Source organism: Piliocolobus tephrosceles, chromosome 17, assembly GCF_002776525.5.
Source record: "Piliocolobus tephrosceles isolate RC106 chromosome 17, ASM277652v3, whole genome shotgun sequence".
NCBI lineage: Eukaryota > Metazoa > Chordata > Mammalia > Primates > Cercopithecidae > Piliocolobus > Piliocolobus tephrosceles.
In genome coordinates, this window is record NC_045450.1 from 9947565 (window position 1) to 9960670 (window position 13106).

Sequence of the window (13106 nt, forward strand, 5' to 3'; positions counted from 1 at the left end):
TGCAATAAACACCCGAGGCCCAGAAAAGTAAAATGATTGTGCAAGTGATATACAAAGTGGACGAGACAAGCTTTGAACCCAGACAAGTCTACCTCCAGAGTTGAGGCCCTTAATCAGAGTTCCACACTGCTCATTATCTGAGGAATAAAGCATGAATTAAATCCGTGAACATCAGGCAGAACCATGCAAAATGGGGATAGGAGGGATCATTCTAAATCTCAACAGCTTAACCATAATGATGGGCCACAAGGAACAATGACACTTCTCAGAAACCTAAAATTTAACTTAAATGTTCGCCAAGATGGGAGTAAATAAATTATGATACATTCATATAATGAAATAGAATGCAGTTCTGCGAGTAATGTTTGTCAAGATTTCCAATGACCTACAAAAATACTTAGAATATAAGAAGGGAAAAAAATCAAATGCAAAATCAAACAGAGACCAGGAGCACTAGTGTGGGAAGTTTCCCCAAAGCATAACATGTTGGTGAGGACGTGGGAAACTGGGTGGTTTCACAAACTGTTGCTGTGACTATAAATTGGTGTTGTTACTTTGCAGGACAATTTGGCAATAGATGCTTCCATTTAAAAATGCACACGAATTAGGACCCAAAAATCCTGTATCTTAGAATCAACCCTAGAAAAAAAACTTGCACATGTGTATAGACATGTATAAAGATGATCACTGCTGTTTAGCTTCTAATAGGAAAATAATCTGACAAAATCCCTAAATTAAATGTTTATAACACAAATGATGAATTCTTGAGGTGATGAAAACCCCATTTACCCTGATGTGATTATCAAACATTGTATGCCTCTACCAAAATACTTCACTTATCCTATAAATAAACACATTTTTGTATTGGGGGTTGGGGCGGGAGTTGGGGATTACTAATAGGGTAAAAAAAAAATAGAAAGAATGAATAAGACCTACTATATGATAGCATAATTGGGTGAATATAGTCAATAATAAATTACTTGTATATTTTAACATAACTTAAAGAATATAACTGAATTGCTTGTAACCAAAAGGATAAATGCTTAGGGGATGGACACCCCATTCTCCATGATGTGCTTATTTCACATTGCACGCCTGTGGCAAAACATCTCATGTACCCCATAAATATATACACCTACTATGTACCCACAAAATTTTTTTTAATAAAAGAAAAATAACTCCTAAATTTCTATCATTATGCAGATTGGATAACTAAATCATGACACCACGATACCATATTGAAGAATGTGATGTAGGCTCTGAAGTTAGACTTGTCTGGGTTCAAATGTTTATGAGTTACAAAAAATATAGATACACTTGAGATATAGCTATAGACAGACAGATCGATCGATCCCAGGTGTAGGTTTCCAAGATATATTGTTGAGTAGAAAAAGAAGGTAAGTTGTAGTAAACAAAGTTTGATGTGACTTATCTTACAAAGGAGATGAGAGAAAGAGAGGAGAGCAAAATAAAAATCCCATAAGGAAACACACAACATCGTACATTTTCAGTGCGTATTTCCAACACTGAGTATGTAAGCAAGCAAACAATGACAACAGCAAAACTCTCGTCCCTCTTTGGGAGACAACAAGCCCTTTCTTACGGGTGCAAGGTGTGCATCGGGATCTCTGGCCTCTCCATCTGCCCGTAGCAGCTGGTCTTGGCCTCAGGGATGTAGGAGAACTTCTCCAGCATAGAAGACGCAGCAGTGGTTAGGATGCCAATGCCATCCCTCACTCTCGCCTCCAGGGTGTAGTCCCAGTCATCGTAGGAGACAGAAATGAGTCCCGATGGAAACTCTTTGGGGATGAGCTCCGTGTTCCCAGAGACCAAGCTGGGGACAATCCAGAAGAAATCATACCCAGTGAGGCCAAGGGAGCGGGCCTCACTGAGAATGAGGACAGCCTCGTCTTTGGAACAGTAGAGCAAGATGACAGAAGAGTGGATCTTCTTCAACTGGACTTGTGTCTTTGCATCCTCAAAGGAAGTGTCCAGTGTGATCACATTCTGCATGTCCCAGCCCACAAAGCTGTTGTCCACTGTGGTCTTGACGAAGCTGATGAAGTCCCTGTAGCCAGGGAAGATGGTGGTCACCAGGGAGAAGACATGCCAGTCATAATCCTGCATGATCTTCAGCATGACCGTGGCTTGCTGCTGGATGGACGCTCCAAACTGGAAGAAGGTAGACGTCGGATCCTGTCAGTGAAAAGAAAGTAAAACAGAGGATGAGGCAGGAGGTGGTTTACACAGAAGCACAAAACTGCATCCTAGAAGTAAGGAAAGTAAATCACACATCAATCATTTGCAGACATTCCTGAGCATCTACTATATGCCAGACTCCAGAACAGATCCTGCAAATACAGAGAGGAGAGAAGCCCCTGTACTCAGGAGCTCACAGCCAGATCCTAGAAGGATGTCTGTTATTATTGCTTGTTTATCATCTATTCTTCTCATTTTCCTCTAGTTCATCCTGCCCCCTCCTCCTTTGAGTCTATATGGTTCTAACAGAACAAACTCTATCTGACCCCCACCCCGGCTCATGACTGGAAAAATCAAGCCACAGATACAAAACAGCACCAGCAAAGACAGACTGCTTTCTAAAGATATATTTGGAGCCCCTAGAGTCTGCCAAGTCTGAAGTCATTTCTCCTGGACCCCTTGGTTATAGAAACCAGTAAGTTTCTATGTTCATGTAAGCAGTTTGAGTAGGGTTTCTGTCACTTGAACGTACGGCTCCCACATAATAGAGTATCATAAATACCATGTGGACATCTACCTTTTCAATCAATAAATATTTATCGGACACCTTATTAAGCGTTCTTAATAAGAATTAAGTGGAAGACAACCTCCATGAACTATGGGGTAAAAGATGCATATGAAGTGCTGAAGGAGCATCCAGGTGAGGAAGAGGAGAAGTGCATGGATGTTACAGTCAGAGGAATCCCGAGGATGCACTGCAACTATTTCAGAAGCTGTAGATGAATATATCATGGCACCCAAAGGAGGCATACGATATGATGTTGAAGAGCTTGGCAGAAACCCCAGCACAAAGGGCCTGAGGACCTATGTCCAGAGAGTTAGACTCTATTCAGAGCATAAGGGAGAGTCGCTGAATGTTCTCACCCTAGAAAGTGGCATGGTAACTTATGTTGTGTTAAAGGGCCTCTATTAGCCCTAACATCTCCACCAATCTACAATCATGAGAACAAATTTCCATTTAGAAAAGGCAGGTGATGCATACAGTGGTACAATATACAAACTGCCTTCATACCCCCTAACTCGTCAAATCCCCACAGTGATCCTACAAAGCTGGTACTGTTGGCAGGGAAAATGAGGCTCAAAACAGTCACACAGCAAGTAGGCATCCGTACCTCGGTGCCATGACTTTACATCCTGCCCCCTTTCTGACACTCAACCACAGCCTTCCTGGGATCACTGAAGATCTGTATGGAACAGATGCTTAAATGACGTTGTTGACTTGTGGACATGGTGCAAAAATACCAACTAAACAGAACAGAAAGTATGCCTCTGTGTCGGAGCAAAACAGGATTTGACAAGTGCTGAGATGTATTTCCTTCAGGTAATTGAAAAAATTATCAAAAGGTCCTCATCATATTACAGCCATGTTTTTATTTTGCATTCTGTATTTACCATGTGTATTGAACACAACCTCAACAGGGTAACTTATGGGGATTCCACTGCAAGAGTGTGTGTGTGTGTGTGTGTGTGTATGTGTGTGTGTGTGTGAAGGGTGGATGGTCCATTCATGTTTTTCAGAACAATACTTTGTAGCTGTGCATGTCAATTCTTTCAACAAGCTTACATCGCTTTCCCTGTGGGTGCTCACTAAAAGTTTTATCAGAACGGGCCAAAAGCTATAGTTCTTTGAAATACTGCTCTTTTTTGAAATGCATGGGTTTTTGGGATAATTTGAGTGAAGCGTGGCCTGAAGGCAGAGAAGAGAAACAAGAATAAATGTCTTCTGGGCCCCTTCCAACATTACAGTTCTATGAATTTTACCTAATTAAATCAATTAAAGTGGGTAATAGATTTAAAGACTTTGGATAATTATTGTTTTCCCTACAGTAGCTTTTGCAGAAATCTAATATTCTTGAATTGATTAACCATTTTAAATCACATCTCAACAAGACTGTGAGCTCCTCAAGGGCAGAGATTTTTGTCGTTTTCATCTTTATGTCCCCAGAACCTGGCAGAAGTCTTGGCACAACCATAAATGGATGACAAGGGAATGAATATGTGAATGAAGCCTAAGAGGAATGTCCTTGGTTAAGACCAGAAATAGAAAGAAGGAGAATTCAGTATCTGAGATTGTATTTTGTGTGGATTCTGAATATTGTGACCAAAACAAAATGAAACTTTCAACATCATCACCTACACCTTCCTACCCTGAGGAATTACCCAACCATCCAATACTCACCTATATCTCAATGTGTCATTTGTTGATAAAGAGGAGGATATAGAAGACCTATAAACCTCAGCAGTTGTCCAGAGAACTTCATTAAATGCCAAAATAGGGCAACAACATTAAGAAACCACCAACAGAAGGCAACACGTAAGTAGAGTCCAAAGGCAATTATATTTGTCAACCTCACACACTGTGAGACACCTCTTGGGATGGGGCGAAAATGTTCTAAATTACCAAAGAAATGTGATAATTCCCATGGAAATGATGCCTCAAAGGAAGCCAGTCACCAGAGCTGCCTTCTGACTGCAAAAGGCGGTGGATCGGCATCTTGCACTGAGTACAAGCTCTTAACAGGCTACACCCTAAAGGCACCACTGGAACCCAATAAAAAGGGTCTAGGAGACAATTCCTTGGGAAGACTGGTATTGGTGGAGAGGTGAAGGTCAGACATGCCAGATGGTGATGGAATGTGGGTTCCTCCAACACCCTTGCTGTATGTACTCTGAGCTAGACATGACCAGGGTATCCATGCAAAGGTTTGTGCACAGAGTAGAGCTGTAAGCACACGCATCTTATCTGGTTCTCCACATGTAGAGGAGGGCATGGCTGCACTGTGAACTTCCTCAGGAGAAAGATAATTATAGGGACAGCAGTTAATCGGCCCAGAGCCAGCTCAGCACAGGCCATCTGTGAAAGAGTATGTGCAAAAACCCTTGCTTTGTGCTGTACCCACTCCCTATCATGCCAAATTTCAGCCCAAGCTGAATCTCTCCCATTACTCACTATGCTGATCCCCATTCGCAGCCTCTCCCCGGAATGGAGAATACTAGAACCTCTGGGGTTGGACTACCCAGCTCCAATCCTCATTATGTGGCTTTGGGTTGGGGGGAAAAAAACCACTCAGCCTTTCTGAGTCTCAGTTTTCTCACCTATAAAATGGGTGTGGCTATGGTAATAATAATCATAGTAAAACATGCTAGAAATACTTACTCTATGAGAGTCACATTGCTCCTTACTTTCTAGGTACTATCTCATTTAAAGCCACCCCCAACCACCTTACTAAGTTGGCACTAGTAGTATGCCCATTTTACAAATGAAAAAAGACCCAGAAATAGGCTGATTTTTCAGGTAGAAAATCATACAGGTAGAAATCAGGTTTGCCTGCCTCAGGGTCTCCAGCTTTTTATCTCTGCACTCTACTGTTGCCAATAATGGTGCTTTCTCATTGAGTTGTAGGGATTAAATGATTCCCTTGTAGCAAAGCACCCAGTGTAGTGCCCATCACGTATGAAGTACTCAGCAAATATTTCACATCAGGAGATTATGCTATCTTTTCCAAGAGGTAATCCACACTCTGGACTTGGAGTATCTCAACAACTCAACCTGTTCAGAGCTGCCTCGTTGAAACTCTTAAAGCATCCTTTTAACCATGCCACTGCCCTGCTCTGTAGTCACCAATAGCTCCCATAGGCCTGCCATGTTAAGTTCAGACTCCCTAGCCTACCCATCTATGTGCATCAGCTTTATAGTTGAAATATCATGAGCTCTAGGGTGTATTTAACCAGAGTTCAAGTCCTGCCTTTAAGGGACTGTGGCTAACCTAGCCAGCCCTGTGGCTTTGGGAAAGTGCTTAATCTTTCTGGGTCTGAGTCTCTTTCCCTATAAGACAGGAATAATGACCCTTCCATCGCTTGGGGCTGCTGTGAGAATGGGATGAAATGGTAGAAGTGGGAGACTCATCTGTCCATGCCTGACTTTGACAGTTTGGGTACTTGTCTCCACATCCTTGGTCCTACAGATCACACAGACATCGTCAGAAACCTAAGAGGGTCCTCATCCTATTTCAGGAACTGGTCTCCCCAGGTCTACTGACATGCTAGTTTCAAATCCCCACCGCCCCATGCAAACCAGCTCATTCATTCTGAGCTCAAGGAGCCTGCATAATGCAAAGAAAAAACTGCCTTTCCATACAGCAATGAATCCATGCCTTGGAGAGAAACCATCCCTAATGTTCTTCCTGGGCACCATGCAGTTACCCCGTACCACTTTCATTTTTACTGGCATCTTAAACTTCAACCCAAAAACCACCGTGGACCAAAAGCATCATCTACCCCTTGGAGGGACAGAAGCAAGGGCCTATTTGCAAAATATAATGGCATAGCAAAACAATGAAGAGGCTCACATTTAGCTTTGGGATTTTCTAAGGTGATTTTACGGACTGGCAGGACATGACGGGGAATCTGGCCACACTCCCAGGGCCTGGCGTCCAATACACCAAATGGCCTGAAGCCCCTGAACATCCTTTCCACTCCCTGCCTTGATGGTAGAGGCCACCTCTCCTGCACTTACCTCCTCCTGCCACGGCTCAGCCTGTACTTTTCGGATTCTACATATCAGCCTCTGACCACCTCTGGCACTCGGCTTCCTTAGAATGTGCAGCCGGGGGAGAGGAACAGATTTCATACACCCACTTTGATTTTGAAGCAAAAGCACTTCTCTCCCCATGCTCACTGCTCTGCGGAAGACAGAACAAACTGTTTTAAACACAGAGCGAGGGAGGCAGAAGGGTGTGGGATTCTGGGTGTCTGCTCTAAACTCTGTGTTTTAGTCCCATCATAACTGAGGTCTCATTCAATCAGGTCTGGAGCATTCAATCCTGTTCCAGAATGTTCCAGAGCTTGCTGGGTCCCCAGGGTGACACCTGACTCCATGGGTACTAAAGCCTGGTGTTTCCTAGAGCCTAATAGCAACTTACATTCCATTTACCCATTCATAAAGGTTACAAAGCCCACCCACACCCAGTATCTCTTTGATCCCAACTAATCAAGAGATAAGGCAAATGGCATAACCCTCAAGGATGGCGTTTCTCCTAAAGACACAGGATGAGAGGTTAAATGACTTCCCTGAGATCCACATGGCCCCACGGTGATGGCAGTCATCATGAGATGCGTCCAGTTTTCCCTTGCTCACCTCAGTGGCTCTCATTCCTGGCTGCACATCTGAATCCCTTGGAGAGTTATCAAAGAATAACCTATGCATTGTGCCCCATGCCAGTTTGATTGAAATGGAATCTCTGTGGCCTGAGTATCTGAACTTTAAAGCTGATTTATTAGTTTTTCCTCTGTCTCTTCTCAACAGCAGTATGGTTGAGAAGTAGGTATTCAAGTTAGTATCTTTAAAGCCTAGTATAATGTCTGACACACAGTAGGGGCCTGATAAATACTTGGGGAAGGATGAGAGGGGCAGGAGGCTTACCCCCAAGTAGCATGAGAAAACTGGTCAGTATTGTCAACCCCACACCCATTTCCACAACTTATTTTCCTGTTGTCTGCCAAAATAATCCAGGTAACCCAGCAACAGTCCAGAGAGACTACTGGGGAATCTGCATTCTGCTGTTGAGGATTGCCCTTGTGAGCCTTGGTAAGCCCTGATGTGCTTTCTTTTACTCTCATAGTGTATCAACTGAACATTTCAACATGTTTTATTTCAATTTCCAAGGGTGAGAGAAAAATTAAAAGCATCAAATAAGCCTTGTAAGCCTGAGGATTGAGATGGATAGCATTCTCAAGTGCACATAAGCTGAATCAATCCCATTGTAAAATAACTATTCCACGACTACCCACCTCCCTCCACCATCATCATCCTCCATCATCATCTCATCCATCCTCCTTCTCACCATCATCATCATGACCATCATCATAGCCAATATCTCCCTTGAGTATACCCAATATGTAGCTCTATATAGCATATAGTGAGATGTCTTATTATTATGCCTGCATTAAAGATTTTAATCTGGATCGTATGTGGTTGCCTAGTTGTGGAGCGGGTGAATCTTGAATGTCCTTGAGACTGAGAATTCTTGAGGGTAGGGCACCATGCCCTCCTGAGTCCCACTCAGCACCTTGCAGACCACTGGGCCACTTTTTTGAAACTGGCACAAGCATCCTCCTAGAGTGCAAGACTGCCCGTGGGCAGGAAAGGATCCCATGCTCTATGTACTTAAAGAGACTTGCCAGACCTACCACTCTAGAAAGAGACACTCATCTGTGGATTGTCTTTCATTCATTCAACAAATTTAACAAACTCCAGCTCTGTGCCAGGCTTTGTTCCAGGAAAGTGAACCCAGGGAAGGAGGTTACCAAAGTGAAGGCCCCCGATTCCATGAATTTTACTTTCTTGGGGGAGGAGACAAAGAAGGACATCAATAAGTAGAACAATTGCCGGGTATGGTGGCTCATGCCTGTAATCCCAGTACTTTGGGAGGCCAAGGAAGGAGGATTGCTTGAGGCCGGGAGTTCAAAACCAGTCTGGCCAACCCCAGAGTAAGACTCATCTCAAATTTTAAAAATTTGAATTAAAAAAACAAATAGAATAATTTCAAGGAAATCAGATGATATCATAGTTCAGGAGTGGGGTTGAGAGAGGAGCCCCACTCTAGGTCATCTGATCTGCTACATTGGAGCTAATCAAAAGCATATGAAGAAGGATTCATCCAGGCAAAGATTAGGGGTGAGATGAGAGTAGGGAGAGCCATTCCAGCAGAAGATGACACATATGCCAAGGTAAGCGAGGGCTCATCAAGTTCAGGGAACAGAAGGAAAGTCAGAACAGCTGAAGTTTAAGGAGCAAGAGAGAGACGGGTGAGAAATGAGTTAGAATGGGAAGCAGAGGCCACATCACACAATGAGCGCCCTGTAGCTCAGGATAAGGCGTCGGTATCTAACTCCCAGGTCAACTGTATTGCAAACAACTCCTCTGCTAAGGGCATCTTTATCTAATTCCTAGATCAACTGTATTGCAAACTCCTCCTCTGCTAAATGTGCCACCAGTGTCTCCCAACAGGGAACCTACTGTTAGACTTGAGCTTAGATGGATGTTCAGGAGAAACCTGGAATTTGGGGGATTTTGTGTAAGATAACCCTGTTCTTCCCTTTGGAATTCTGATCTGTGCCAATAGGTAAGCCTACATTGACTTATGTAGAGGGGCTGTCATACATAGAGGGGTTGCTGCTGAACTGAAGTGAAGGAAGCAGCTTTATTTCTGGAATAAAAAGGAGTGTTTCAGGCTTTCCCATAACACTTGTTGGGTTATGACTTGAAAGATGCAGCCAGCATCTTTTGTTTGCTATATCATTTAGTCAACTGGTACTCTAACTTCAAATATTGTGGCTAGAACTTCCATATTTTCCCCAGAATTTCAGACCTTGTCCCAGTTTACCACCCAGAGCCAAGTTTCCCACTACCAAGTCTGCAATGCCAGAGGAAAGAACACATAAATGCATAGAGAAATGTATTTCTTAATTCTCGTTGCAGCTCATTTAGGACAGCACAACATACTGTACATCAATTAGGACCACACAATGATCATTGCTCTTGAACTCAGTCCTGCTTTCTAGATCATTAGCAGGGCTGGCCAAAAGGAGGCCCTGCTGAGATTTAGACTCTTATGGTTATGCAAGGGCACAGCAAAGGCCCAAGCTGGCTTCACTGGTGCTCTGTCAACCTGCAGGTGAGCATCTGACTCCAGGCTTCCAAACAGCGTCATTAGCAATTATAGATTGTCTGGGGCTAGGTCCAGCTATTCTCACACAGAAAGCAAGCCTGATTCCCACCAAAGCCAGAGGGAAATCCTACCGGACCAGAGGCCCCGGGGTCAGGTGTCTGAGGAGCTGATAAACTTAAGCACAAGGAAACATCTTTATTTTGCAAGTCCCAACTGTGACTGGGCCACTGGCCTTCCCTGTGCCCCTGAAGCTATTTTCTTCAGATTCCTTTATTTTCATGAAGCATGGGCCTCCTTGAGCCATGTGATGGATATTTTTTATTCTAACCACTGAGCATCTCTTATTCCTTTACTGGTAATAGTGAATTTCCCCTGAGAACTGTCATTTTCCTCTCTCTCAGTCAAGCCAATTGGCCCATAGTGCCAGTAATTAATTTGGGGGTAGGAGCAGGTCCTAACCTGATCTAATTAGAGTGACTTCCTGGATTTATGAAGAAAGGGACTAGGAAAAGACAGCTACTTTTACTGTTAGACTTGAGCTTAGATGGATGTTCAGCCAGAATTTCTGGCAGCCACCCAACCACTATGTACCATCCTAATAAGAAAACTATCAGACCCACAGTTTAAGCTGTAAGATGGAGAGTCACCAAGTTCTGATGTCCATGTTGAACACCTTGTTCAAGCCACACCTGAAGACAAATTACCTTGTTGTCAATTGCATGTCCCAATTAATTATCTCATTTTGCTTAAGCCAATTTGAATAGCTTTTCTATCACTTGCAATCAAAGATTACTGATGCCGCTTTGGCTAGGAAAAAAAAATAATTTAACATGTGTAACTCATGTTCCTGAACTTGGATCAGAATAATTCAGACTACAGGGTAGTGCATCTCTCTTCATCATCTTTCCCTTTTCTTACCATTCTTCTCTTTTTCTTCAACATTCTTCTCTTTTTCCTGGGACACCCATCTCTCTTCACAAATCTCACTTTTCCCTGCATGAGCTCTTCATCTTTCCTCATTGTTTTTTGTTTTTCTCTAATATGTGCTGAGACTGGTTTCTTCTCAAAGACTCTGACAGCCACAACTGCCAAGATCCAGACTTAAGACATGACAAGTTGCCACCAATAATAATCGCTTGTCATTAAGCTGTTCCAGCAAAGAGAAAAAGCAAACCAGTCCCGTTCATTAAGTTTTCGTCTCCGGCTGTCATACATAGAGGCGCTGCTGCTGAACTGAAGGAAGCAGCTTTACTTCTGGAATAAAAAGGAGTGTCTCGGGCTTTCCCGTAACACTTGCTAGGGGCAGGCTCTGGTGGTAAACATTATAGTCGAAATGTCCGTTTCGAAAATATCCCACTGTTCTCGAAGAAGTGTCTACAAACAGCTCTGAATGCTCAAGTTTCAGAAGAAATTGCTTCTTCTCCCTTTGGGAGTCTGTATGTTCCTGTTATTAAAGACACAGACACTGGTGCCAAATAGAGGGTTCAAATCTCAGCTCTTTCTCTTACTGGTGTCTGGGCCTTGGACAAAATCCTTACTCACTCTGAGATTCCATTTTCTCATTGTTTTTAAATGGAGGGAATTTTATTCCCTACTTTAAAGAGGTTGTTGTTAATGGGATAATGCATGTATTACTCTGAGCACACACCGAGAGCTCCATTAATGAGAGCTGTGATTATGGTGGCTGTTGTAATCAAGAAAGAATCAACCACAATGACGGCAACAAAACCCAAAACACTACAACCCACCAGCACAGCACTAATGCAAATACAAACAGTTTCCCTGTGGCTTTTTTCCACGTCTCCTAAATGCCACAACTTTGCAGCACCATGGCAAAGGAGCTCTTACTGCGTGCCAAGCACTGAGGTGAAAGCAGGTTGACAACCCATCCCAACTTTAAACCTGAATGTTCCGCTTTTCAGGAACCCTTTCAGTCCTGGGCAAATCAGGACAATCAGTCGATCACACAGAGATCTTCAAGTGCATTTATTTAATCTTCACATTAATGTTTCAGGGAAGGTATTTCTATTCCCATTCTGCAGTTAAGGAAGTTGAGGCTTAGAAAGAGGCACTTCTCAAACTCTAATGAACATAAGAATCACCTTGGATCTTGTTAAAACACAGTGGGTGGGGGCTGGGGCATTGCAAGCAAGCTCCCAAGTGGCATCAGTTGTTGCTAGTCCATGGACCAAGCTTTCAGTAGCAAAGTTGTAGAGGTCAAGTCACAAGTCATGTCCAACATCACGCAACAAGCATCTCTCAGAGTGGTGCTTCTGACCCAGGGGTCTTGGTGCCAGGTGACCTCTGTCTATCCCAGGGAGGACTAGGCAATGACATAAGATAGTGTCTGATGTCTGACATTCTCACCACTGTGTGTTTCCTTCAAGCATGTCACAGGCATGTCACCCCTGTCAGTCCCCATCATCTTATCCAGCAAAGCACTTTCAGCTTTGAGTCAGAATGCACTGCGTGGGAGTGAAGGAAGAGGGGCCACCCTGGGGTGAACTACCTCACTCCTGGGAGAGAACTGAAGCCACCCAGGAACCAGGAGAGCAGAGAGAGAGAAGAAGGAAGCACCAGTCCTACGATGCCCATGGCCATCTGCCAAGCAAAGAAAATGACCCCAGGGTGTTCCCTGTCCAGGGAAGCCTGCATGCCAGCGCTGCAGCTCACAAACGTATGCAAGTGGCTGGGTCTTCCTGAGCCTCCATTTTTTCATCTATAAAATGGACCTGGCAGTTTTCTAATTACCTGGAGGGGAGCCGGGGCATCCATAACAGGGTGATGAGCAAGAGTTCCATAAACTGAAAGGTAGGGGACTAATGTGTGAGCTCACTGGGGAAATAGGAAACAGCTGCTGCCTCCTCTCTCCCCTCCACCCCCATGGTGCTCCCAGAACACACTGTCCGGGTCTCTATTGTCAATCGTCACCAGGTATTTTAGGTGTCTATTTAAATAGCTGTCTCCATGCAACCAGATTAATGCTAATTCATCTGTACAGTAATAGCACCCAGCCCAGCTCCCACTACATGGGGAGCTCAGAACACATTTCATGAAGATATAAGTAAGCAGGTGAATGGATGGACAGATGGATGGACGGACAGATTGGATGGATGGATGGATGGATGGATGGATGGATGGATGGATGGAATGGGAGGATGGACAAATTGGACAAAT

At 43.7% G+C, this 13106-nt stretch overlaps 1 protein-coding gene across 4 annotated transcripts in view; it reads right to left on the bottom strand.

The window, feature by feature from the left end:
* The window catches only part of GRIN2A (glutamate ionotropic receptor NMDA type subunit 2A), a 427129-nt gene that overhangs the window by 176895 nt on the left and 237128 nt on the right, over positions 1-13106 (bottom strand). For all 4 annotated transcript variants that reach the window (XM_026446647.1, XM_026446648.1, XM_026446650.1 and 1 more), the window contains one exon: positions 1604-2196. In XM_026446647.1, coding sequence (XP_026302432.1) covers positions 1604-2196 — 593 coding nt within the window. The remainder of the gene's footprint in view (positions 1-1603; positions 2197-13106) is intronic.